This window comes from Sorex fumeus, unplaced genomic scaffold (genome assembly GCF_029834395.1).
Source record: "Sorex fumeus unplaced genomic scaffold, SorFum_2.1 ptg000033l, whole genome shotgun sequence".
Taxonomy (NCBI): Eukaryota; Metazoa; Chordata; class Mammalia; order Eulipotyphla; family Soricidae; genus Sorex; species Sorex fumeus.
The window spans coordinates 16,711,345-16,738,319 of NW_026606090.1; the positions used below are offsets into that span (position 1 = coordinate 16,711,345).

Genomic DNA, 26,975 nt, shown 5'->3' on the forward strand with positions numbered 1-26,975 from the left:
CCAGGTACAATAGGGCCACTCTGGATTTAAAGAGAACAGGTAGGGTCACTATGCAGCTGGAGAGACCAGGTATGTTAGGGCCACTCTGAAGCTACAGAGACCAGGGGGCAGGCCACATGGGGCTGACCCAGGATCCATCCCTGGTACCCCTGATGGGCTCCTGAGCACAGAGCTAGAAGTAACCCTTGAGAACTGCTGAGAGTGGCACCAAGACAACAAACAAGATGGTGGGCAGGATCGTGGTCAATCCCTGGCACTATTAGGAGCAGTCCCTGAGTACTACTCAGTGTGGCCCCAAAATCAAAGGAGTGGAATGGGGGGGGTGGGGGAAGAAAAGGGGGACTGTACTGGAGTGAAACAAGGGAAGCACCCTGAGGATGCAACAGAAGTTGAGATAATCAAGTATGGAATACTTCACAACTGAAGGTGAGAGCCAGTGCTCCATAGACTGATGTGGAAAGATAGTATGTTTTCACCCATTACTTTTCTTTGGGGGGGGGGGGGGAGAATGAGATCCACTGTATTTACTGCTTTTGGCATATCGAATATGCCACAGATAGCTTGCCAGGCTCTGCCATGCAGACGGGATACTCTTGGTAGCTTGCCAGGTACTTCGAGAGGGATAGAGGCTTTTAGGGCAGCCTTTAATCGCCCTTGCAGGTGTTCCCACGGTTCAAACCATATTTGAACCCCATAAAATATGGTGTGGTAATAATGAAAAATGGGTATTAAGTATCTTATGATGTTTCGTGCGGCTGCAAAGCAGCCGTGCGGTCCGGAAAGTGGCCTGGAGCATGGTGGCAGCTGGGTAGTGGAGGTCGACCGATGACGTACTTATCCGGCTCTGGCAGGGTGGGTCTTCTGGATGTGATTCCTGGGTCACTGGATATTGGTGGAAGCAGGCAGAGGATCTTTGTTTCTGGGTCCCGTTGAGTCTGGAGTCCAAGGTCACAAAGTTCCGCTTTACCTGTTTCTGACCAAGACAAGGTCAGACCTGAAGATCTGAAGAATCTGCTGCCAGTACTCATCAATACACTGGCTCGGCTCTTCACACGCTACCTGTCTGAATACAAGGTTCCGTCCCAGTGGAAAACCAGTAGGACTTCTACTGAATAAGAAGGGAGACATCCATGACATTGGCAACTATTGCCCAATCAGCCTTTTGTCTACAAGCTGTTCACTAGAGTCATCCGGAATAGGATTGGCAGAACTAGATGAAGGACAACCATGCGAGCAAGCCGGGTTCCGAAAAGGATTCAGCACCATCGACCATATCCACACGATAACCAAGCTCACTGAGGTTTCTCGGGAATTCAAGATGCCGCTCTGTCTAACAGTCATTGATTTAAAGGCCTTTGATTCTGTTGAGATTGAAGCGGTCATCAAAGGACTAGCCAAACAGTGCATTCAAACTCAGTACATCAGGATCCTCCATGAGCTATATTACGGATTCAATACCATTCTACAAGGATCTCACCATTCTACAAGGAAGTGATCATCGACGTCAAGAGAGGGGTTCAGCAGGGTGATACCATTTCACCTAAACTCTTCAGTGCCACCCTCAAGAATGTCATGCAAGGACTGGAATGGGATGGAATGGGAGTAAAGATACATGGTCGGTAACTACACCGCCTCCGCTTCACTGATGACATCATCCTAATAACACCAAACATTAGCCAAGCAGCACAACCGTGAGTGTGGAAAGGTCGAACTGCAGCTGAATCTCACAAAGACAATGTTCATGAGAAATGGACTAGTTCCTGATGTTCCATTCGCTCTCCATGTAACAAACATCTCCGAATGCAGCAGATATGTGTACTTTGGTAGAGAACTCAACATAACAAACGACCTAACACCTGAGTTGCACAGGAGGAAGAGAGCGGCATGGAACACCTTCAAGAGCATCAAAGAAATAGCTAAGAGGACGAAGAATCTCCGGATCCAGGCACATCTCTTCGACTCCACCATTCTTCCTTCATTAACATATGCCTCAGAGACCTGGACCCTACGAAAACAGGATGAGAACGCTATTCGGGTCTCCCAAAGAGGAATCAAAAGAGCTATGCTTGGAGTATCACATTTCACTCAAGTGAGAGAAGGAGTTCAGAGTTCCGACCTCCATCAATGATTGAGAATCAGGGATGCTGTCTCGTTTGCCAAGGCGTCAAAAATTAGATGGGCTGGACACGTAATGCAATTTGGAGACGACCGCTGAACTAGAGCTGTTACCAACTGGATTCCACGAGACATCAAAAGATCGTGTGGCCGCCCACCTACGAGATGGTCAGACTTCTTCGTCAAGACCCTGAATGAATAGTTTGAGGCTCTTCGTATTCCTGAAGTGAGCAGACGCCATTCGGCTACACTAGCACACAACAGGGATGAATGGAGACATTATTGGCGCCCGCCTGAGCAAATCAATGAGTAATGGGATGTCAAGTGATCAAGTGACTTTTTGGCGGGGAGACATCCCCAGTAGTACTGAGGGTTACTAGAGCTCTACCTGACAATGCTCAGTGCTCCTGGGCTGGTCCCAGTGATGTGTTTTTTTTCCCCCTGGTTTGTTATTTGTTAGCAGTCTGTGCCTGGGTGGGCTGTACTATGTGCTTTGTTTGCTGGAGGTTCCCCGAGCTGGGGGTAGGTCCCAAGCACTGCTTGGTGTGCCCCTACAAAAACACCAGTCACCACAGTGAGGTGAGAGATGCACAGCCCGGGGCTTACTCTGAGGAAATGCAGTGTAAATTAGAGCACAGGGGCACTCGCTGTGATTGGGTCATTTCCCCATGCTCTTATGTTGGCCGTTGGCAATAAGAGAGTTATTTCTTATGGTCGCTGACAATACTTCCTGAGCCTTTAAAGAAGCCAGAAGTGAAGTATTGGCTTTGGGCATGGTGACAGCCACAGATGCCATTTTCAAAGATTAAGTGGCCTCTGAAATGCTGCCTCCTCTTCTGGGAGCTTAATCCCACAGAAGCACTATCTGCACTGTCTGTCTGCAAGCCGTGTCCCTGTGATGCCATTGTTCAGGTCTATCAATCACTTCTTTTTATAAATAGAAGGCTTTGGCATTGAACCCCTAGTTCTGCCATATGGATCTTGGGAGAAGAATCATCATGTTCCATGGTTCTGCGGAATCCATTCACCTTCCTGCCCCTTCACAGTTGCCATGGGCTTGCTGGGCCGTCCTGGCCTCTGGGTTCCCACGGCTTACAGTGGCACTTGCCAGCAGTCATGACCTGTAGTTGTGGCATTTACCTGCCCCCAGGTGGTGTGCGGGACAGCGTGCACGGGGACGAGGCTGGGCTGCTCAGATCCCACACCATGCAGACGTGGCATTCTGTGCTGCAGAACCATCCTTGCTTTCTCTCACTGATTATTGCTGCTTGCTTAAAAGCAGGATGGCTCTGATTGCACTTAGAAAGTCATTTTGTTTTTGTTTTGTCTGGTCATCAATTTTACATTCTTCTATTGCACAGAGCTGAAGTCATCCTGAACAGTTTTTTTCCAGTAACTCTGAAAGCCATTAGGCTGTGTAGCTCCAGAAGCTAAGAGTATGAACCTTAGGACCAGTCGTTCTAGGGGTTCCCAGCTCTGCCACTTAGCAGTATGTCTTTGGAGTGGGTTTTTTTGGTGGGGGGCTGTGCGAGGGGGTGCCACTCCTGTTAATAGTGGGATTTATGCCAAGCTCAGTACTGGGGTCACTCATGGTGGGGGTCCTCAAGGGGCAATATTCTGATTTGATCACTTCTGTAGTATTTATTAATTGACATTCTGGTGTGGAAACGTGTTCACTCATTTCCCCCATTCTTTACCTACATGAAAGGTCTCATGGTCCTCTGTTTCACGCTGTGGGGAATAGAAGCTGTTACAAGTGTTTGTTTTGATGCTCAGATACCAGAGTGGCCCGTGGCCCCTCCAGCCATCTCCTGTGTTCTCTTGACAAGCCTTCATTATTCTTTGAACACATCTTTGTTTTCTGGCATGGTAGACTGTCCCAGCCCCACCTTCTTTTTGAACATTCAGAGCCTTGGAAGCAGCCTTGAATCCTTGCCCCAATTCCTTTTAGTGGAAAGGGGTACATAGGAGCCCAGAACTAGGTCCTCGGTAAAATCGGCATCCGTGGGGTGCCCCTGCACCTATACCTTCTTATTGGAAAGAGCTCGGTGTTTGAAGTCCACACAGAGATAAACACACGGAAGTGAATGAGTGATGCAGAAGCACAGGCTGCTCAGCTCCGAATGCAGAATGCATTAGTAATGATGTTTTCACACCGGTATCTCGGTTCCAGCTTCACAGCACAGGGCTCTCTTGGTCTTTGTCATTTCATGTCGGGCTTGGCCGTGGGGAGGGGGCACATGCCGTGCTGGAAACTGAAGCAAACCATACCCCACACACATATCGGGTTCACTCACACTAGCCTTCCCTTGTCTGTATTTAAAATTATTTTTTGTTTGGGGGCCACACTTGGTGGTGCTCAGGGATCTCTCCTAGCAGTGCTTGGGGGATCCTAGGGGGTGCCAGGGATCAAACCTGGATTGGCTGTTTGCAAGGCAGGTGCCCTACCCACTGTACTATTGCCCCGGCCCCTGTGGTTCTTTTTTTAAAAATTATTTTTTGGGGTGGAGGGTTTGAACCTTTACCTGTGGGGTTCCAGGACCCTGTGTGATGGCGGGGGTCAAACCAGAGTTGCCCCAAGTACCTTGAGCACTAAACTCTCTCCCTGTCCTGTAATTCTCTTTCTGACAGCGAGAAGAAGTACAGCTTCATTTCCACAGTCTACTTATGATCAACCAAGCTAAGAATATGCATATCATAGTTTTAGAATTGCTACTTCATTTTCTTTCTTTTGGAAGGAGTGCTTCCTGGACAGTGCTTGGGGGCCCAGAGGCCAATCCTGGAAGCCCACAGCCCTGCATTTCAGTGCTGGTTGGGGCCCTCCAGGGCCACATCTGGTGGTGCTGTGGGGGCCTGCTGGGGGAGGGGGATGGTCAGGCGCATGCAAGGCATACACCCGAACCTTTTCTATTCAGTTAATTGTGAAAACAAAGCGACCAACTCAAATTCAGTGTTTGTTTATAGTTGTTTAGTTTAAGGGTCGGAGGAATTGAACCCGGCTCGGCCGGACTGGCTGCACTCAAGGCAAACGCCCTACTGCTGTGCTATTGCTCCCGGCAAGCTACCGAGAGTATCTCGCCCGCACGGCAAAGCCTGGCAAGCTACCCATGATGTATTCAATATGCCAAACACAGTAACAACAAGTCTCAAAATGGAGATATTACTGGGCCCGCTCGAGCAAATCAATGAACAATGGGAGGACAGTGACAGTGACAGTTATTTGTTTGGGCACCACACCTGGCCATGTACAGGTGAATCCTGAATCTCTGGTCTGGGCTCAGAGATCACTTCTGGTGGGGCTTGGGGCACTATATGGGGTGCCAAGGATGGAACCCTGGTCAGCTGCATGTAAGGCAAGCATCCTACCTGCTGTACTTCTGCTATGGACCTTGTCCATGATAAATCTCTGAGCAGTAAAAAGGCATGGAAATTGGGCTGAAAAGACAGGCTACACATTCGACTCCTGGCACTGCTTTTGACCCCAACCCTGACACTGTTGGGTGTGGCCCCAGGAACATGGTCCAGGTGGAATTTGAGCCTTGCCAGGATGCCGTGGTTGCCTGGAGCACCTTTGGGCCCCAGTGACACTATATTCCCAGGCCCTACCCAGTTGGCTGAGTAAGGATGGGAATGGCGCCCTGGTCACCTGAACATTGCTTGGGAGGTCCCTAAGTTTTTTTAATTTAAAAGGTATGCATATAATTAATATGTTAGCTATGTGAAAAGGAGAAAGAGGAAGAACTCAAGAATTTATATTTAAACTATGTCATAGTTACATGCAGAAACACTGAAAGAATACATTAACAAGTGGTTGTAAATGAGGAGTGATGGGAGGCAGTAGAGACTGGATAGGTTAAAAGAAAGAGTTCTCAGTAAATGCACTTTTAAATAATAAATCAGTATAATGTAATAGTTCAGGGGCTTGGAGCACCTGTCTTTCATATGGTCACACGTTCAAATCTCTGGTATTCCATATACACAAAGTATGATCTAGCTCTGCTGTCGGTGACCTCTGATATAACACGCGATTTCAGCTGCAAAATCGTGGAGTCTGCAAGCACCACACAAAGGTACATAGCCCAGAAAGCACTGCATCTAAAACAGATGTAGGTGCCAGAGTCAGGCAGCGCAACCTCCAGAGGGCACTGCAGTGATCCTGAGAAGCAGCAGCAGGGCTTATGTGCCTCCAGGGAGCCTTAGCGGGCAACTGAGAGAGTGTAACTCAATGCACAGTGCAGCTAATGTGTGATCTTTGATGGGTACACAGTTCGACAGGTGTATATCCTCTGATCACTGCAACAGCAACAACCCCCTCACCCACCCAAAAAAAGGCAGGCAGGAAGGAAGGAAGGAAAAAAAGAAAAAAGGAAAGGTGGGAATGTTTGGGTTTTTGCACCACATGTGGCAGGGCTTACTTCTGTCTGTACCTGTCATCACTCCGGGCAGGGATCAGGGGACTTATGGTGTGCTGGGGATCCAACCTGGGTTGGCTGATACAAAGCAAACACCCCACCTGCTCCATCCTCTAGGGGGAAATTTTTTTTTAAAGACCATCTGATCCCTGGCACCAGATACAGTCTCCCAAGCACTGCTAGGACTGATCCCTCAGTGCAGAGGCAGGAACAGCCCTTGAACACTGCTGGGTATGGCCAAATCCTTCCCCCAAAACAAAAAACAACCCAAAAGATCACATAGGGACAGACTGGCCTCAGAACCCAGTCTTGGGCTAAGGAGTTCATTCAAAAGACTGTAGTTTCTAGTGAGATCCCCAGCACTGCATGACCTCCCAAGTTTTACCTCAGCACCAAACCAGAGGTAGCCCCTGACCATCACCAGGTGTGGCCCCCAGATCAGAAAGAATCCAGCTCTGGAACCAAAGAGACAGTACCAAGAGTAATGTGCACAGCTTGCACACGGCACAGCCAATTTCAATGCCTAGCAATGGATATGGTCCCCGAAGCCCAGTCAGGAGATTCCTAAGCACAGAGCCAGGAGAAAGCCCCAAGCACTGCTGGATCTGACCCAAGACGAAGAAGAACAAAAGAATCCAGGTCTTTTGGTCCCTGTACAATGCTCTTTCTACTTATCAGCAACTATTTACCACTGCACTCTCTCTGCAGCCCCATTTTACATCTTTTTAATATATATTTATCACACACATCATGGGGCTAGAGCGATAGCACAGCAGTAGGGCGTTTGCCTTGCACACAGCCAACATGGCCAACCTGAGTTCGATTCCTCCGCCCCTCTTGGAGAGCCTGGCAAGCTACCGAGAGTATCTCGCCCGCACGGCAGAGCCTGGCATGCTACCCGTGACGTATTCAATATGCCGAACACAGTAACAACAAAGTCTCCAGTGGAGACATTACTGGGCCTGCTCAAGCAAATCGATGAACAACGGGAGAACCGTGACAAACATCATGGAATTTTTAACACCAAGAATAACAGCACAAATAACCTAAAATTAAAAAGCACATTACCTCTTCTGAAGCTGCCACAGACTGTAGCAATGTACTCAGAATCCACTTTACTAACTTCATTTAGTACAATAGCCTAATAGAAAAAAGATCATAAATCAGTATTAGAAAATGGCTTTTCACCATGTGATATTCTTAATTCTAATAAAAAGAATACAATTCAGCACACTCTTACTTGCATTTGTAACATCTCTTCTCGAGGAATTCTTTTCTCAAAATCCTCAAAATATCTATAAAGACAAAATAAGTAGAGAAAAAAAATTTGTGAATGACTGCATTCATTTGTGATATATAAAAATATGTATATAGTAGAAGACTAAAATCCATGGTCAGGGAAAACAGGGGTTAGGAGGACTGGTCAATGGTTGGAACCACAAGTGTGTGTGGGGCTTAGGGTAGGTGAGATAGAGAAGAGACCGCTATGACAATAATAGCTGGGAATGATCATGCTGGACAAGAACTGAGGGTTAGGGATATTTTTTATAAACTTCCAGTATCAATACTGCAAACCACAATGCCCAAAAGGGGCGGGGGGGAGGGAAGACAGAGACAGAGACAGAGAGACAGAGATACGGGGGCGGGGGGAGGGAAAGCAACTGCCATAGTGGCAGGCAGGAGGTGGGATTGGGGGGTGATGGGAGGGATCTTGGGGATACTGGTGCTGGGAAATATACACTGGTGGAGGGATGGGTGTTGGAACACTGTATGACTGAAATCCAATCATGAACAGCTGTGTAAGGATATATCTTACAGTAATTCAATAAAAAAGTTTTAAAAAAATTTTCTGTGAAATTTATGTTTTCTTAGAAGTTTGTTTTCCAAAACAAATATACTTAAGCCAGCAAATTGTTAAAGAAAAATCAAGACTAAAATTCATTAAGATGAAAATAGTGAAATCAGAGGTATTTAAAATCCTTATCTTGGACCAAAATCCTTATGTGTCTTCATTTATTATATTTTCAGATACTCCCATTAAATATACTCATATATTTATAAATATATAAATTATATACTCACATTTCGATATGCCAAACACAGTAACAAGTGTCACAATGGAGACGTTACTAGGCCCGCTCGAGCAAATCAATGAACAACGGGAGGACAGTGACAGTGACAGTGACATATTCACATATGTAGGCTAGGCTGTTTCCAAATATGACTGTTCCCATTTGGCAAGTCAAATGTTACAGTTTATTTATTGTTTTTAAGTCCTATAAGCATTTAAAAATATTCTACAACATTAATGAACCCAGAGAGTATACTAAGTGAAATATGGTAATCATAAAAGACCAAATTTTTATGATTTAATTTATAATAAATATCTACATTAGACAAATAAATCACGTCAGTATTTGAGTGTCTGCAGAGAATGCAGTGAGGGCATGGGACGCTGGCAGGAATCAGGAGGGACTGCTAAGGGGACAGGCAAACTCTTCCGGTGGAAACAAAAATGTTCTAACATTGAAGTGAGCTATATGAATATATAAAATTCCACTGGCTTTTACACTTTACATGGGTGAGCTATATCACATATAAATTACACTTCAATAAGCTGCAATAAAAATATTATCTTAGTAAGATGTACCATTTAAGAATGCTAAAGAACTTGTACTAAACCAATTCTTACAACAACCAAGTTCTGCAGATCTCTACTACGTAAATGCTAGGAAAATAAGAACTGTACCATCCTGATCTCTTACTGGGTAACAGTTTTGCAAGGACAACATAAGTTAAAGAAATAAGCAAAAATATTCAGAGAGTCAAGAAGACTGCATTGCCAGAGGTTGGGAGGCAGTTGAGCAGCAGGACACTTTCCAAGCACACGCGAAGCAGTAAGTTTGATCCCCAACATCACACACTCACACATCCCGAAACGGAATAGCTATCAAATTTTGTTTATTTTAATTGTTTTTGAATTTGGGGGCTCTGCAGGGCTTATTCCTGGCTCTTCAGTGCTCAGGGGACCATGTGTGACATTGGGGATGGAGTCCAGCTCAGCTGTGTGCAAGGCAATCGCCCTGCGTGCTGGACTATCTCACTAGTCCTCACTATAGAATCTCTGCTACTCCAGTGCTTTGTACAATGTAAGCATGAAATAAACACCAGCGGGCTGACTGATGCACTTGGGACTATTTTAAGACAAGCTACCCAAGAGAGCCAAAAGAATGAGGGGAATATTCAAGCAACCAAAAGAAAGTAAAGCAATGACAAAAATGTGTGAATACAGGCATAATCTCAACAGGTACAATAGGATAATGGCTGTATTTAGCTAAATTTGAAGAACTATCATGGTCTACTAAAGTTTAACCATAAAACTTTTGATTTTATAGTTCATAAGACCAGTAGTAGTAAGACCAGTAGTCCTCTCGTTGTTCATCTATTTGCTCGAGCGGGCCCAGTAACATCTCCATTTTTTTTGAGACTTGTTGTTACTGTGTTTGGCATATTGAATACCACACGGCCACACGGGTAGCTTGCCAGGCTCTGCTGTGCGGGCGAGATACTCTCGGTAGCCTGCCGGGCTCTCCGAGAGGGGCGGAGGAATCGAACCTGGCTTGGCCAGGCTGGCTGCGTGCAAGGCAAACGCCCTACCATCGCTCCAGCCCGGAGTGATAGAATGGTGGGTAGGCGCTTGCCTTGCAAGTGGCTGTTCCCATGTTCGGTCCCCGATACCACGTACTTTATAGTTCATGTCAAAGGAAAATATTCTCCGTTATAGCCATGCCGCCGAACTTCGATCCCCCCACTTCCTGCGCCAAGCTCTTCATTTGGGGCACCCAGGAGGGCGGCAGGTGAGGCCCCTCCCATTCTCAAGGGACCCAGCCCAGTACTCAACTCCAGTACTCAACTACCTCCAGGCTCACGGCCGCTCTCCACATGCTCGGGCCAAGCCTCACCCATGAGTGAGCCTATTCCTTGACCATGCGATGAAATCTCATACCTCACACCATTCATACTCCAAGAGTAGCACACCACATTGATGTGGTTTAAAGTAGAAGGCAACCAATCTTAGAGGTAAATATACAGATATGTATGTGTGTGTGTGTGTGTGTGTGTGTGTGTGTGTATATTAGCACAAAGGGCTCAACCCTTAACAACATATATCTTTTATAGAAGGGCTTAATGGCCCCTGGGCGAAATACAACAATCTTCACACACTCTCCTCTAAGGAAAGTTCTTTGGAGCATTTTCAGCAGTTTGGTCATAATGAACAATACAAAATAAATGATTTCAGTTCTGCTTTGCGGCAGAGGTTGGGGTTTGGGATAGAAACAAACAAAATATGGTGGTAGAAAGGTGTAATGGTGGTGGGACTGGTGTCTGAATATTAAATAAAATTGAATATTGTGAACTACTTTATGAAAAAAAATAAAATTTAAAAAATAAAAGAAAATATTTTCTTACTTCAGCCCAATTCGCTGATGATGGTTCAATTTATCTTCATTTTTTCGGAGGTCTGTATAGAAGATAAAATATCTTTATTATGAGGTAAAATTTAAACATTTTGAGTGGAGAAGAAATGCTAAATTCAGTATTCCTTTTTACAAAAAACTATCAAGAAAATACATAATGATTCTGAAAAGACATGAAATATTTTTAGATATTAAGAACTAGATGAAAATTTTTAAGTCAATACAGGAAAACTTCTAACTTCCTGAATCAAAATTTCAATTATAGTTATAGAAAATAGAAAAAATATACATGGGTCATAGCAAATTTCACCCACTACAAAAAAATTGCAGGCTTATAAGAACGATATTGCTGCCCAAGCACAAAAGTTTGTAAGTCTACAACTTTACCTCATGGTGTCTCACTAATAAAAATTTTAAAAAAAGAAATATACTCATTTTATCAAAAAGTTATACTTTACTGTTCTCATTTCTTCCAGTAGGATCTATGAAGTATTTTCAAAATAAGCAAAATCAAAGTAATTACTATATGTAAATGTTTATAATACTGTAAGTGGAGTTCATAATGCCTCTCCTATTTTTCCTCAAAACTCCTGCTGTATATAATAAATAGCACTGTAGCACTGTCCTCCCGTTGTTCATCGATTTGCTCGAGCTGGCCCAGTAATGTCTCAATTGTGAGACTCTGAGCAGATGGATATAGCTCATAACAATGCCCCCCACCAAAAAAAAAAAAGGTGGGCTCTGAGGTTATAAAGGGTCATCATATGCCTGACCCAGGGTAGGAATTATTTCCTACTTTATTTTTTGCTTTGCGGTGCTAGGAATTTGAACTAAAGTCTCTCACATACACATTCTATTCTACATAAATTATTATTATTTTTTAATTTATTTATTTATTGAATCACTGTGGGAAAAATTACAAAGCTTTCAAGTTTAGGTCTCAGTCATGCAAATATCAATCACAATTCCCTTTACCAATACTTATTTTTCACCACGAAGAACCCCAATGAACCCCCATCCCCCAACCCCCCCCAATGTCTGTGGGGTAGATGAATTCTAGTTAACACTCTGTCTACTTTGACTAGCTTCATTGTTTTGATAAAAGTTGCACCATTATTATTTAGACTTTACCCCCCCCCCCAAACTCAGCCATGCTGAAAAAGCATTGTGAAATGATCTGCTTTCTACAGCTGGGTTCAAGAATTAAATGATGTCGCGCGGCTGCTATCGCGGCCGCGCGGTTTTGGATTTCTGCTATTTTATTATTTATTAACCCTGCAAGTATTTCTACTGAGAGTCAGATAATTAAGAGATTGGTCTCTGTGCTTCTGGGGCCGTGGTCGTGCCGGAGAGCCGCTCGTGGGGGGCAACTGGTGACCTTGGTCGGGCGTGAAGGACGGGCCGGAGCGCCCCCCGTCCCATGAGGTATCCATCGCGCGCCCACCCCCGGCTCAGACCTGCTCTCCACCAGGCTCCCATGCGGCCGCCATCTTTCTTTCCAGAGACCTACATAAATTATTTCTATGGCTTCTCAAAGGCTATAGCTGGAGAATGAACAGAGAAAAATAGAATGCTTGCGACCTGAACGCCACTCCAGGTCCAGACTCACAGGAGGTAAAAGCAAAGTTGAAAGCATCTCTCTCCAAGATTTGTTCCTTTCACAATAATGATGATAGTGGACAAGACTGCCCATTTACACGCATTTGCCACAGACACTGAGTACCTCCTCATTGTCCTCCTCCTTCTTGTTTTTTGGGGGCCACACATGGCAATGCTGGGGGGTTACTACTGGATCTTCACTCAAGAATTACTCCTGGTGGTACTCAGAGGACCATATGAGATGCTGTGGATCGAACCCAGGTCACCCTCATGCAAGGTAAATCCCTACCTGCTATGCTATCACTCCAGCCCACTCAGTGCTTTCTTATCCCTTAATCTCCCAAATAGCCCTATAGACCAGGCAAATCCTGTGTTTGCGTGTTAACAGGAGAAATCACTACTACATGACCCTATGATGAGGCTGGCAGCCCTCGTTGTTCTCCCATTATATAGAGGATGAATCTAAACTCAGGAAGAGTCAAGTGACTTGCTCAAGGCCACACTGTGATTCTAAGGGAGGGCCAGGCCAGTACCAATGCCCAAGATCTTACACACAAAAGCACACATGCCCTTATTCTGTCTTCTCCTCTTCTTAGTGAGTCGTTCAGTCCACCTGGAAGTTGTCAAGCACCCCGCATGCCCCATCACACATTATCTAGGGGCGCAAACAGGCTGGGGAATAACGGACACAGGTGTACTGTGCACGGGCCGCTCAGATCTCAGACTCCCATTACAGGCCGCTCATTACACAGGAGGACTTAGAGGTCACGCTTTCAAACCCCAGCCCCGCTCCACACTATCTGCTCCAGCATCGCAGCTCTCCACTAATAATCTCCATTTACATATTGTAAGATCTCACTGCACTATACTAGTTTCAGAACCACTCTTCCTACTGTTGAACAGGGTGGAGATAGAACAGTAGAAATGGACAGTAGATAGGACAGTAGAAATAGTAAATGATGATAAAAAAAATAACTATATTGCTTATTTTATGGGTAGTAGTAGCAATATAACCACAAGTTCTCAACATACTCTTTTACTTTAATACTAAGTTCATTCATATTGCCCATTTGTTCATTCATTTCTTCATTCAATTAGTATTTATAAGTAATGATTTGTGAAGCAAATCAATGATAATCTTGTTGAAAGGAAATCTGATTACCTTCATTTTAAAATTTAAAATTAAAAATTTTTCAATCACACAGTTATATCTTAAATCCAAAAGTAACTTATTTTCTTTTGGGTATTCTTTTACTGCCCACAAGTATAGGACTGAACTTTGCTAAAGGCATAGCAAAAAAAGTATGTTTTGAAAGCAATTCCTATAATCACTTATATGTTCAAAAATAACAACTCCCTCTGGATATCTAACATGAGAAAATATACATCTTTATGATATTTATATGCATACAATAAACACTAAGGACTATGCTTGGAAATAAGGATTGGGATGTAACTAAGTGGTTACGGGCATGCATTGCATGCATAACACCTGGGTGTGATTGCTGGCACTGCAAGGAAAAAAAAGACTGAAAATAAAACAAATACTAAATTGTTATTGAGAGAAAATGACAGAATATGTAGTTGTTATATTATGAACTATGAGCTATAAAATAATATAAAAAACCATTACACTGTAACAAATTCATTACACTCCTAAGGGATGCAACTCAATGTTTATAAGAAATCAACTCTTGACCTCTTTAACCAATATTTCATTCAGATAAATGATATATGCCATAAACAGAAAAGCATAAATCCATCTGAGATGCAGATATAATTGAGTCATGCTCCAACTATGTGAGTCACACAACTGTTCAGGTTTTGCTTTGGGGCCACACTGCTCAGTGTTTATGACTGGCTCAGAGATCAGAAGTGGCAGAAATCATGATTTAGTATTACAGTTAAAAAACTGAAGTACCATGTTCATCTATTCTAACATGTTTTGGTTTTGTGTTTGTGCCACACCCAGTGGTTCTTGGGGCCTATTTCTGGCTCTGTGCTCAGGGGATCACTCCTGGAGATGCTCAGTGGACCATATATAGTGCTGGGGATTAAACTGGGTCGGCTGAGTACAAATAAGCATCATAACCCTAACCTTGTTCCATCTCCAGCCCATTCATCTCTTCTAATAAAGCTGTTGAGATTACAGTCAATCACTAAAACCTGTCTATATAAATTGCCCATAAGCATTTGGGTTGTTTGTATAGAGATAAATACACACACACACACACACACACACACACACACACACACACACACACACACACACATTCCCTACACCACTGAAAAGTATGGTTATAAGACCTAGAAGCTACTATACAGTCTTTGAAAGCAAAAATTCCTTCAATAAGTACTTAAGCATCTTATAAACTCTTTCTTAATATATGTAACTTAGCTTTCAAGCTGTGTAAACTTTGTCTAAAACTTTCAAAGATTAAGGAAACAAAGTTAACTTAGGTAAAACACTGTAAATGAAATCACTCCTTCAAACAAACAAAAGAATAAACTTCCTACTATTCTTGAATTTCTACTGAGTTACAACCTAAACATGTTTGACAATATAAACTAGCCTCTACTGTAGTTAAAAATAAAAAACTAAAGGCCAGAGGGTTAGTACAGTGGGGAGGGCGCATGCCTTGCATGTGCAGACCTGGGTTTGATCCCCGGCACCCCATATGGTCTCTGGAACTTGCCAGGAGTGATCCCTGAGCACAGAGCCAGGAGTAAGTCCAAAGAACTCCCTGGTGTGGCCCCAAAAACCAAAATCAAAATTAAAAATTTAGAAATTATCACTTGTATCTATTGAGAAGTAGTTTTTCAAATTTTAGCTGTTAGAGCAATTAACAGTCCTTCAGGACTATATTTATTTAACCTGCAATTAGTGGCCTATTATACATACTCACCTTCTAATGTTTTAATCCCTTCATCAACAAACTTCCTTGCAGCAGAGGGACTACAAACAAAGTAAAGTATCATCTCAATATTACATAAAATTTAGGATTTTTGTAACAAATAACCAACTTGTCAAATTCAACATAGAATAATTACTGAGTTTAGCAAGACTTGCTAAAACATTAAATGGCTACTTTGGTAATGTTCAATTTTATCTAAAGAAATTTCTTGAAACCTCAACCAATAAAAATAACCATGAACCTCAACTGAGAAAATCTAAGCAGCTATGTTTCATAATATCCAAATACTTTAAGGCACTTGAAAACTTCATTCAAATGAGATTTACTGGGAATCTATTATGTACCATATACTCATTTAGATGCTGAAAATACTTATATTCCAACTGGGGTGAAGACAGACCAGGGAGAAAGATAATAAACAGCTATATTAACAAACAAGAACTTCAAATTTATCATAATATTATTGGGTGCCCATTTTTATGGAAAGAGAAATTATTTCTGGCAATGGAATAAAATCGATTTCATAGCAGACATAATGTATAAGGGCTTTTACAATAGAAGCAGCAATTACAGAATCAGCTTTGGTTATGTAAGCAGCGGAGAATGAATTTTGTAATTAAATGGGAAAACTTACAAGCTGACAGGAAGCAGCATGTACTTTAGTTTGGGTAAGGGTGTGTGGATGATTCAGTGGTAATCCCAGAGCCACTGACACATGCCAAGCACAGTCCTAGGAGCTCTGCTGGTGGGAACTTCAGAACCTCAGTAGTGTGTAACATCCAACAGACTGCACTAGGTATTCATGACCCTTGGCAAGCACTGATGGCAGGCGTGAGACCACTGAGAAGTCAAGATATGAGCACCACAAACAAAGTGTGCAATTCCCTCATGAGTACCACACCGTAAGTGTGCGCAACTCCTATCAACACAACAACAACAAATGAAAGAGAATGGGAAAAATAAAACCAACCCTGGGGCCAGAGAGATAGTCCAGTGGGCAGGCGCTTGCCTTGCACCTGGCTGATCAGGGTTCGATCCCCAGCATCCCACATGGTCCTCTTAGTGCTGCCAGGAGTAATTCCTGTGTGCAGAGCCAGAAATAACCCCTGAGCACTACCATGAGTAGCCCAAAATCAAGACAAAAAACCCAACCTCATTTCTGCTGTCTACTTAAACAATAAAATAGTTCTTACCCAATCCCAGTAACTCGAGTCAGGAAATTGATAGATGAACTGGTATCATCCTGCCTAATCTTTAAGGGGAAAAAAAAGTAAATATAAACAATAGAATTATTGAAATGCTTTAAAGACCAACTTTTTCTTCTCTCCTCTTCATTTCTAGGCCACACCTGGCTGTGCTCAGGGACCACTCCTGGCCATGCTTGGACGCTGTATGGGCGCTGGGGGCTGGAACCTAGGCTGGCCCTGGGAAAGGCAAGCACCTTAGGTGCTGCTCTGTCTCCCCAGCCCAGACTCAGACCTTCTCAGGGAAATATATCAGTTTGCTAAGAGACCTGCAAGGACCTCGGTAACATAGATGGAAGCATCATATATAATGTTGGTGATTCCAGAAGAAATCACATGGCAGCTAGAGCTTAGCTCTTGAGTCAACAATTAAAAAAAAAAAAAGAATTCATGAAAAACCAAAACTGGCATTATCATCATTTTACAGTTTTATAAAATAAAATAAACCTTTAAAAAATTCTTGGGGGAATGGCCGAGATTAGAACCAGGAATTTTACTTCATGGCTTGGAGGCCAACCACACATGCTAAGGGAAAAGGGAGCTCAGATAGAGAAGGAAACACCAAATAAAGGTGTTGAGAGGATCCTCCCAGGATAGGAGAAACATGCGGAAAGTAGACTATAGACCAAACATGATTGTCACCCATTGCCTCTTTTGCAAACCACAACACCCAATAAGAGAGAGAGAACAAATGGGAATGCCCTGCCACAGAGGCAGGGTGGGATGGGGAAGATGGGGGGATGGGAGGGATACTGGGATCCGTGGTGGTGGGAAATGGGCACTGGTGGAGGGATTGGTATTTGATCATTGTATAATTGAAACCCAAGCACAAAAATGTGTAAGTCTGTAACTGTACCTCATGATGTATCACTATTAAAAATTAAAAAAATAATAAAATAAAATAAAACGTAACTTCAGACAATAAAAAAAATTAAAAATAAAAATAAAAGTATTGTTATTATAAGAAAAAAATTCTTGGGGGAGTTTAAGTATAGAAATTCTAAAAGATAACAACGTAAGGGGCCAGAGAGAGACTACATCAGTTAAGTCACTTGCTTTTCATGTGGCTGACCTGGGTTTGATACTCTATACTTTACGTGGTCCCTAAGCACCTCCAGGAGTGATCCCTGAACACAGAGTCAAGATTAAGCTCTGAGCACCACTGGATATGACCCCCAAACAAAAAGACAACAAATAGTTAAATTTACAATCTCCTTCTAAATGTTACTAAAAGAAGAGTTCGTGATATCATGGGGCTAGAGCGATAGCACAGCAGTAAGGCATTTGCCTTACAAGCAGCCAACATGGCCGACCTGAGTTCGATTCCTCCGCCCCTCTCGGAGAGCCCGGCAAGCTACCGAGAGTATCTCACCTGCACGGCAGAGCCTGGCAAGCTACCTGTGATGTATTCAATATGCCAAACACAGTAACAACAAGTCTCACAATGGAGATGTTACTGGGCCCACTCGAGCAAATTGATGAACAACGGGAGGACGGTGACTGGTGACTGTGATATCATAAATATTAATGAAGACTTACTCCTGACTCTATACTCGGGATCACTCTTAATGGGGCTCAGGGGACCAAACTGGGTGCCAAGGATTGAACCTGGGTTGCCTTGTGCAAGGCAAGCACTCTGCCTGCTAAACTACCTTTCCAACCTCAGTATTCAAATCTTAAACAATAGCATAATTTAAGTCATAAACTCCTCTCCTCTTGCCTTCTTGTCTGACCAAAATGATATTAGTCATCCTGCAAAGGTACATATAATAGTTTCCAAAAGGGTAGGTATTACAATCAACATAAGCAAAAATCTTACCTTCTCCAGTTTCCGCAATTTTCCAGTTGCTAAAAACTCATCAATCTTTTCAGCAATTTTTGTCCCTACTCCAGGCTGTATAGAAAAGATAAAAATTATAAATATAATGCTAACAAATCACTGTAAGTATAAAACAAGAAATTACAAACACTGCCAGTTTTAGAAAAAAGGATACAAAAACAGCCCCAGGGAGAAAAAAATACTCTCTCAAAAAAATAAAATGTCTGCACAACTGCCCAGAGCAGCTTGACTGTGTCACTCCTGCAGGTAGGGAGAGGGACAGCCGGAGAGCTGGCTCCAGGGGGCAGAAACATCTACGTGAGTAACTAAGTGCCCTGGAAAGATTTCTCTCCAACAGCGGCTCTGAGTGGAAGCAGGCTGGTTGTCGGGCAGGCCGGCTGGGGGCCTGGTGAAGAAGGGCGGGGCACGGGGGCTCCCTCCCCAGGTAGCACAAGCTTGTGTGAATGAATGGGGATCTTCTGTCCATTGGGCACTACAGTGGGGGGCAGGGCATATTATGGAGGCAAACCTCCCCGAGTGCTAACAGACTGGAGACCTAGGGTCTATGCCCCGGGGCAGGATCTGCGAGACTGGTAGCTGCAGCCCACCTAGAGCTCCCAAGCCAACCGGGAGCAGCCCTGGCTTTGATTCTGGTCCCTGCTGGGGTACCATCTGCTGCTGCTACTGCCACTGGGGCCCAGAGGACGCACCACCACTGGCAAATCAACCTAGACAAGGGGGATGAGGGGCTGGCATCGGCAGCCTGATGGTACCCTCACTCTTTCTGACACCACAACATTACCTCTATGCCTCTAGCCGGACCCCAGCAACTCAGGAACAAGTTTTCTGAGAAATTAAATTGTCAAAATTTTGGTATGTGGGAGCCAGGCCCACAGACCACTTCCATCTCAGCCTTATAAGCTCATATATCCACCTTGCTCCAGAGACTCATAAATAAAAGAGATTAAAAGTTGCAGAAGATCTCAAACCCGTGCAAGGCTGAACAGGAGTAAACCAGAGTGGGGCAGGTTTACCTGGGTCCCGCCCAAACAGAGGCCCCAGCAGCTGCTTGATCCCAAAATCCAGACTACCACCACGCCTCCAGCCAGGAACCACCAACCTCATGGAGATAGTAACCTGCTGAAAATTCAGGTCTAGCAGGTATGGTGCCGCCAGGAGGTCAGTCTGTACCTGTGAGGCAAGTGCATCAGCAGCCTGATGGCGCCTTCAGACTTCCAGATGCCCCAAAATTGCTGCTGTGCCTTTGGCCAGACTCCAAAAACTTGGGGTAAAGTTTACCAAGAAAGTAAACTGCCAAAAGTTAGGTATGTGGGAGGAACACCCACAAACCACCTCCAGCTCAGCTGTATAATTGGAGGCATGGCCTATCTGGCTCCTGATCAAGTTGTTTAATGGCCACGGTCCCAGAGACTCAGAAACAAATCTCGAAATCCAATGGCCTTTGGCAGAAATGCATCTGGTCCCTCCAGTAGGTTTCCGGCACCGGGCCACCCCAGGTAGAAACAGGTTTTGTGCCTTGCCCTGTTCACCCTGGCAGCTCAGTAGCTGTCATCCTCCAGAGGCCACTGGACAGTCAGGTTTGGGCCCACAGTGACAAGACACGTGGGGCCTCACGGGATAGGGGTGGAGCCGGCCCTTTCCTCCCTGTCCCAACGAGACCCCGAGTTGCCGCCCACGAACAGCCTCTCTGGAACCTGATCAAGCTGCTTAACGGCCATGATCCCAGAGACTCAGAAACAAATCTCGAAACCCAATGACTTTTGGCAGAAATGCGTCCGGTCCCTGCAGCAGGTTACCAGTGTCGGGCCACCCCAGGTGGGAATAGGTTTCATGCCTTGGACTGTTCCCCCTGGCGGCTCAGTGGCTGCCATCCTCCAGAGGCCATTGGACAGTTAGGTTTGGGCCCTCAGTGATGAGACACTAGGGGCCTCACGGGATGGAGGTGGAGCTGGCCCTTTCCTCCCCACCCCAATGAGACCCCAAGTCGCCACCCATAAACGGCCTCTCTGGCCCCTGATCAAGCTGCTTAATGGCCATGATCCCAGAGACTCAGAAACAAATCTTGAAACCCGGTTGCTTTTGGCAGAAATGCGTCTGGACCCCACAGTAGGTTACTGTCGCCAGACCACCCCAGAGGGGAAAGGGTGCTGTCCCTCCGCCTGCTACCCCTAGTCAGTTCGATGGCTGCCATCCTCCAGAGGCCATTGGACAGTCAGGTTTGGGCCCTCAGTGACGAGACACGCGGGACCTCACAGGATGTGGGTGGAGGCAGCCCTTTCCTCCCCATCCCAATGAGACCCCGAGTCATTGCCCACAAACAGCCTTTCTGGCTCTTGATCAAGCTCCTTAACGGCCATGATCCCAGAGACTCAGAAAAAAGTCTTGGAATCCAGCAGGTTTTGGCAGAAATCCCTCCAGATTTAAGTGTTAAAATTTCAGAATTTCAAAATCGCGCAGCCACTACTGCAGCCATGCGACATCATATGTCATTCATAACCAGCAATAAAACACAAATTGTCCACTAGTGCCTTTTCAGCAGATCTTAGTGTTGGGGTAAAATACCAAATGATAATGGTGGGCCTGGTGTCAAAATATTGAATGCAATCAAAGTGGAGAGAGAGAGTAATGTGGAAATCATCTGCCCCAGAGGCAGGGGAAAGGTGTGGGATGGGAGTATACTGGGGTTTTTGGTGGTGGAGAATGGGCACTGGTGAAGGTACGGGTGTTTCATTGTATGACCAAGACTTAAACCCAAAAGCTTTGTAACTGCTCTCATGGCAATTCAATAAATAAAATTATAAAAAATGGGGAAAAAAAGTAAGGTGGAGTTCATGCCCAATTCAATCAGCTATCAGTGGCTGAATAAAAAGCAGTACTCCTACATTTAAAAAAAAAAAAAAGAAAAGAAAAAGAAAATTCAGGTCTGAGAGTTTTGTGACTGAAATCTCCAGGCTTTCTTAGGGTCAGGATGGGCTACCTCCCCCCAGCTCGCTGTGCCTCTGGAAGCTGTGGCAGTCACCCCCACAAATCAGCACTAGTGGTACCATATAAGCTCTTCTCCTGGCCCTGCTTCAGAGACCCATAAATCAATCTTGAAAGAGATTAAGCTGCAGTTAATCTTGGACCCGTGCAAGGCTGAACAAACAAGCGTAAATCAGAGGGGGGGCAGTTTGCCTGGGGCCTGCCAAAACAGAGCCCCCAGTAGCTGCTCGCTCCCACAATCCAGATCACTGCCATGCCCCCAGACAGACTCCACCATCTTGGAGTCATTAATATTGCCATATTAATCTGCCAATAATTCAGGTGTGCAGGTTTTATGACTAAAATCTCTCTTGGCTTTCTTGGGGTTGGGACAGATACCCCCCCCCCCCCACCTCCCTGTACTTCTGGAAGCTCCAACAGTCACATCCAAACCCCAAAGCTGCCACCAAGTTAAAAAAAAATCTACACCAGATGTACCTTCCTGAAAAAATACTGAACATCGTGAACAAACACAATGACCTCTTAGCAAGTACCTGCATTGCAAACCATAATGCATAAAAAGAGAGAAAGAAAGGCGCCTGCCATAGAGGCAAGGTGAGGGATGGGGGGAGGTGTTGTGTGGGGAGGGAAACTGGGGACATTGGTGGTGGGAAGGCACACAGGTGGAAGGATGATGTTGGAACATTGTATGACTGAAACCCAATCATGATCAGCTTTGTAATATCTGTCTCAGGATGATTCAATTAAAAAAAAAAAGAAACATGGTAAGGGAACAGAAAATAATTAATGAAAGTAGACCCTGAGACTCTACATTATAGAAACTGAGTCTATTAGTATTAGGAAGAAAAGGGCAGGAGAAAATAGTGGTAGAGAGTGGAATGTTGGGACTTTGGTGGTAGGTGTGATACAGTGACACTGTGTACCTAAAATATTAACACTATTGTTAAGTCACGGTACTTCACTTTTAAAAAGTCAGGGAATGAATGAGGTGATGAGACAAAACTAAACCAAGTGCAGAGGTGAAAGGTCCATAGTGCACTGGTGGTAGTAAAAAGTCCTCTAACAGTGTACACCAAGGCCATCACTGCCGATCAACAAAAGTGTGGGAGGTGGGGTAGGAGGACTGTAAGGAGCATCCCGTAAGGCCCTGGCAAACCACTCTAGGGACTCACACCTGAGTGCAGAGTCAGGCATAAGCCCTGAGCACAGCCGTGTGTGTGTGTGTGTGTGTGTGTGTGTGTAATGCTTTGTACCTATTAGAATGCCATTATAAAAAGACAAGAGCTAACAAATATTGTTGATTATTGGTGGAATTATAAACTGGTACTGCTACCATGAAAAAAAAAAAGTATAGTGGACTGGAGCAATAGCACAGTGGGTACGGCCAGACTATATGATTCTGTGAACTGTGGGCTGGGCTGGAGTAATAGCACAGTGGGTACGGTGTTTGCCTTGCAAGTGGCCAACATAGTCGACCCAAGTTCGATTCCTCCGCCCCTCTAAGAGAGCCTGGCAAGCTACCCGTGACGTATTCGTATTTGATATGCCAAACACAGTAACAACAAGTCTCATAATGGAGACGTTACTGGGCCCACTCGAGCAAATCGTTGAACAACGGGAGGACAGTGACAGTGAGTAATAGTGAATCCTCAAAAAAATCAAAACTAGGAGGCTGGCTCTTGCTTTGCACTTGGCTGACCCAGGTTCAATCCCCAGCACCCCAAGTGGTCTTCTGAGACCAGCCAGGAGTAATCCCTGAGCACAGAACCAGAAGTAAGTTCACACAGCCAGGTGTGGCCCCCCCAAAAAAATAAAAATTAGAACTATTATACCTAGTAAACACAGCTTCAGAGAGGCATATACAGGTTAATGCAAAACCAACAGATTCATACATGTGTGACATCTTCAAACATCTTCCTTACTACACTCACCAATTTCTTAGCTTCTGCTCCACTCTTTATTTTGTGTGGGTACTTTGCTATCACAGACGCTGCTTTTCTATAAGATAGGAGAAAAAAAATCAGTTAGAATTCAGTCCTGTAAGGTCTAATCCCCTTACATTGCAATACACATAACAAGCAGCTCTCACCAGATAAATAATTTTCTAGCTTATGTAAAATCATCACTGTATTACTGTATCACTGTCATCCCATTGTCCATCGATTTACTCGAGCGGGCGCCAGTAACGTCTCCATTCATCCCAGCCCTGAGATTTTAGCAGCCTCTCCTTACTTGTCTTTCCCAACGCTGCCATATTGGAGGCTCTTTCAGGGTCAGGGGAGACCTGCTATTGTTACTGTTTTTGGTATATTGCATACACCACGGAGAGCTTGCCAGGCTCTGTCATGAAGACGGGATACTCTCGGTAGCTTGCCAGGCTCTCCATGAGGTATTTATATAGAAGTAATAACAAATAATGCTTAGAAACTCAATTCTTCATTCTACTCTAGTATAAAGTTTTGGAACTGAACTGGTCATCAGTTATATGCTAAGACAGAAGCTATTGTCAGTTATATGCTAAGAGAGAAGCTATCATCAATTATATGCTATGAGAGAAGCCATCATCAGTTATATGCTTCTCTCAGAGAGCAGCATATAACTGATGATAAATCTGAAAAAGGAGGGAGAGGGAAGTTTGTAAACGGAAATTTTTATTCCATAAAGGTTAAGTAGTTTCAGGTAATTAGAACTGTGACCCAAAGCCTGAAAGTGAAGAAAAATTAGATCATAAAAAGTTTTTTGAATGCTCTGAGCCTTAAAGATAAAGAAGAAATATTTAAATATTTGATGTGAAAGAGTGACAGATCAGATAACTATTTTCAAACCAATACCCTTGCAACGGGGCTTGAACGATAGTACAGTGGGTAAGGCATTTGCCTTGTATACAGCCGACCCGGGTTCTATTCCTCCACCCCTCTCGGAGATCGCGGCAAGCTACCAAGAGTATCTCGCCTGCACGGCAAACCCTGGTAAGCTACCTGTGATGTATTCGATATGCCAAAAACAGTAACAAGTCTCACATTTTGTTGTGACTGCTCAAGCAAATCTATGAATAAAAGGAGGACAGTGCTACAGTGTTCCCTTGCAACAATCAAGAGAAATATATACTGAAGACGGAAGAAGTAGTCAGAGGTACTTTTCCAGACTTAATCACAACTCAGATAATGTTCACTAATAAACCAGAATTGGGGAACCCTTTTTTGCCAAGGACCACTTGGATATTTATAACATAATCTGTAGCCAGTATAGCAAGACAAGTTGCAACAAGGCAGCCAATGAGAACCATCATGTAGAAGGGCCAGACTATATGATTCTGTGAACTGTGAGCTGGGCATCCCTACCCATTTTAAGTAAATAGAGTTACTGACTTTCTAGAAAATGTTAGACCCCTTCATGTCTCAATGCCTTGGCATATTATTTTCTTTCCACACATTATTCTTTCCTTCACTTAATGAATACCCTGATAGGCAAGAGTAAACATCTTTTCTGAAGATTACTGCAACTCAAATAAGACATAGGATTGAATGTCTCTCTGATATATAGATCACCAAATGTGTGTATGACAGCCCAACTACTTCACACAGAATTCATTGTAAGGCAATGGAGGAGTTAGTTACAATCAGTTTTGGATTACGTTGAATAGGAAAAGAAGAAATTGAGTTCAGTTTGGAAGAGAAAAGACAAAAAGAATATAAGCTTAAAACCACAAAGATTCGAGTGAACTAGAGATTTGGAATTACAAGGAAAAGTAAGGTCATAGAAAGTAGTAAAGAAGAGAAAGCAAAAAAACAGAATTATCTGAGAACTATCAACATTAACAAATAAGACAAAAGAGGTGAAGAATAGAAAGTTATGTCTTCAAGTAAGTCATGGAAAATATTTTGATGAAATGAGCTAGTGGTGAATGCAATCAAAAGTCCAAAAGATGAGGAGTAGAATTTTCAGAAGAATGGTTAAATAGAACTTACACTACAATAAAATAAGAAATGAGCAGGGTTGAGGTCATTCAGACAAGTAACACGTTACTTAAGAAAGTTAACTAGGAGAGACAGGGGTCTACTAGAGAGAAGCAAAAATGACGGCTTTGTTCCCGCCTTGAAGAACTGAGGGACTCTGACCTGCTTAAAGGCCGAGGAGGAGCAGGTGGGTGGGGGGTTAATGGCTAGGACAGGGTATCCGTCCATGGACATGGACAGGAGACACAAAACGGCGACTGGGCCAGTGCAATTTCCTACATGGAAATTACTTGATTAGATTTGGAATGAAGAAAGAGCTCAGACGGGGGTCTCTGGGATTCCCAATGTTAACAGGTAAGAAAAGAACTAGACTTGGTTACTTGGACCACGTCTATTTCACAGAACAGACGTCATCAAAAGCATACTGCACTTTCAGGACCTCACGAATGACGATCAGAAAATAATGCCCATTTCCAGTCAGCATCTGGGGAACAGGGCTGAAGGGATGGCACAGGGAGAGGCCCCGCTGGACGCCCCTGGGTGCCCCGGGCGGGGCAGGCAGATGTGACTCGACCCAGAAGCCAGACAGTCCCACCTGTAGGCGTTGGCCTTGTGGATGGCCTGGTTCACGTTCTTCTCGAAGTTGGCGAGCTCTGCAAGGGGGGGGTGGGAGGGAGGCTGGTCAGTGGACACACGGAACTCGGCTCCCACATGGCCAGGAGAGAGACCGAGGCAGTGCCGGGGAGGGGGACGGGACGGCCGGGACCCGGGAAGGGGGACGGGGCAACCGGGACCGGGACCTGGGGAAGGGATGGGGAACGGAGGCAGCTGGGACGGGAGGGGGGGGCGGGGGACAAGGGACAGCAGAGACCCGGGGGAAACAGGGGACAGCAAGGACCCGGGAGGGTCAGGAACAGAGGGACCGGGGGGTGGGTGGGCAGGGGACAGCAGGGACCCGTAGGGGAGCAGCCGGAACACGAGCCCGAGAGGGACGGAGGACAGCGGGGACCCGAGGGGACGGGGGAGCCGTGATCCGGGGGCAGCGGGGGCAGCCGGGACCCGAGGCGCCGGGAGGACAGCAGGCTCGGCCGGCTCACCGATGAGCATGTCGGTGATTCCCCCGTTGAGCGTCTCCTGCGGCGCCTTTCGCTTGCTCATGGTGGTCAGCAGCGCGCCGGGTGGCCGCGGCGGCCGGCCGGGCCCCTCTCAGAGAGCCAAGGAGGGGCGGGGCCTGCAAGGGGCGGGGCCACGGCGGCGCAGGCGCGACCCGCCCAACAATGGCGGCCCGGGGCTCGGCGCCGCGCGGTGACGTCACTGCAGACGCCGGGGCGGGACGGGGCGGGACTGAGGGGCGGGGCAGCGGCGGGGTTGGGCGGGGCTGTGGGCCGGGTGTTCCAGGGCTTCCTCCCAGCTGGTGGACAGCCTGTGCCTGGA

General features: G+C 45.0%; 1 protein-coding gene across 1 annotated transcript in view; it reads right to left on the reverse strand.

Annotated features, from left to right (window-relative positions):
* The window catches only part of POLB (DNA polymerase beta), a 51,998-nt gene extending 25,227 nt beyond the window's left edge, over positions 1-26,771 (reverse strand). Inside the window, exons 1-9 of the mRNA XM_056116774.1 lie at positions 26,639-26,771; positions 26,137-26,194; positions 23,517-23,583; positions 18,583-18,657; positions 16,713-16,771; positions 15,511-15,560; positions 10,998-11,049; positions 7,768-7,822; positions 7,596-7,668 (exon numbers count right to left, since the gene is read on the reverse strand). Coding sequence (XP_055972749.1) covers positions 7,596-7,668; positions 7,768-7,822; positions 10,998-11,049; positions 15,511-15,560; positions 16,713-16,771; positions 18,583-18,657; positions 23,517-23,583; positions 26,137-26,194; positions 26,639-26,699 — 550 coding nt within the window. The 5' untranslated portion in view covers positions 26,700-26,771. The remainder of the gene's footprint in view (positions 1-7,595; positions 7,669-7,767; positions 7,823-10,997; positions 11,050-15,510; positions 15,561-16,712; positions 16,772-18,582; positions 18,658-23,516; positions 23,584-26,136; positions 26,195-26,638) is intronic.
* Between the last annotated feature and the right edge of the window lie 204 nt (positions 26,772-26,975).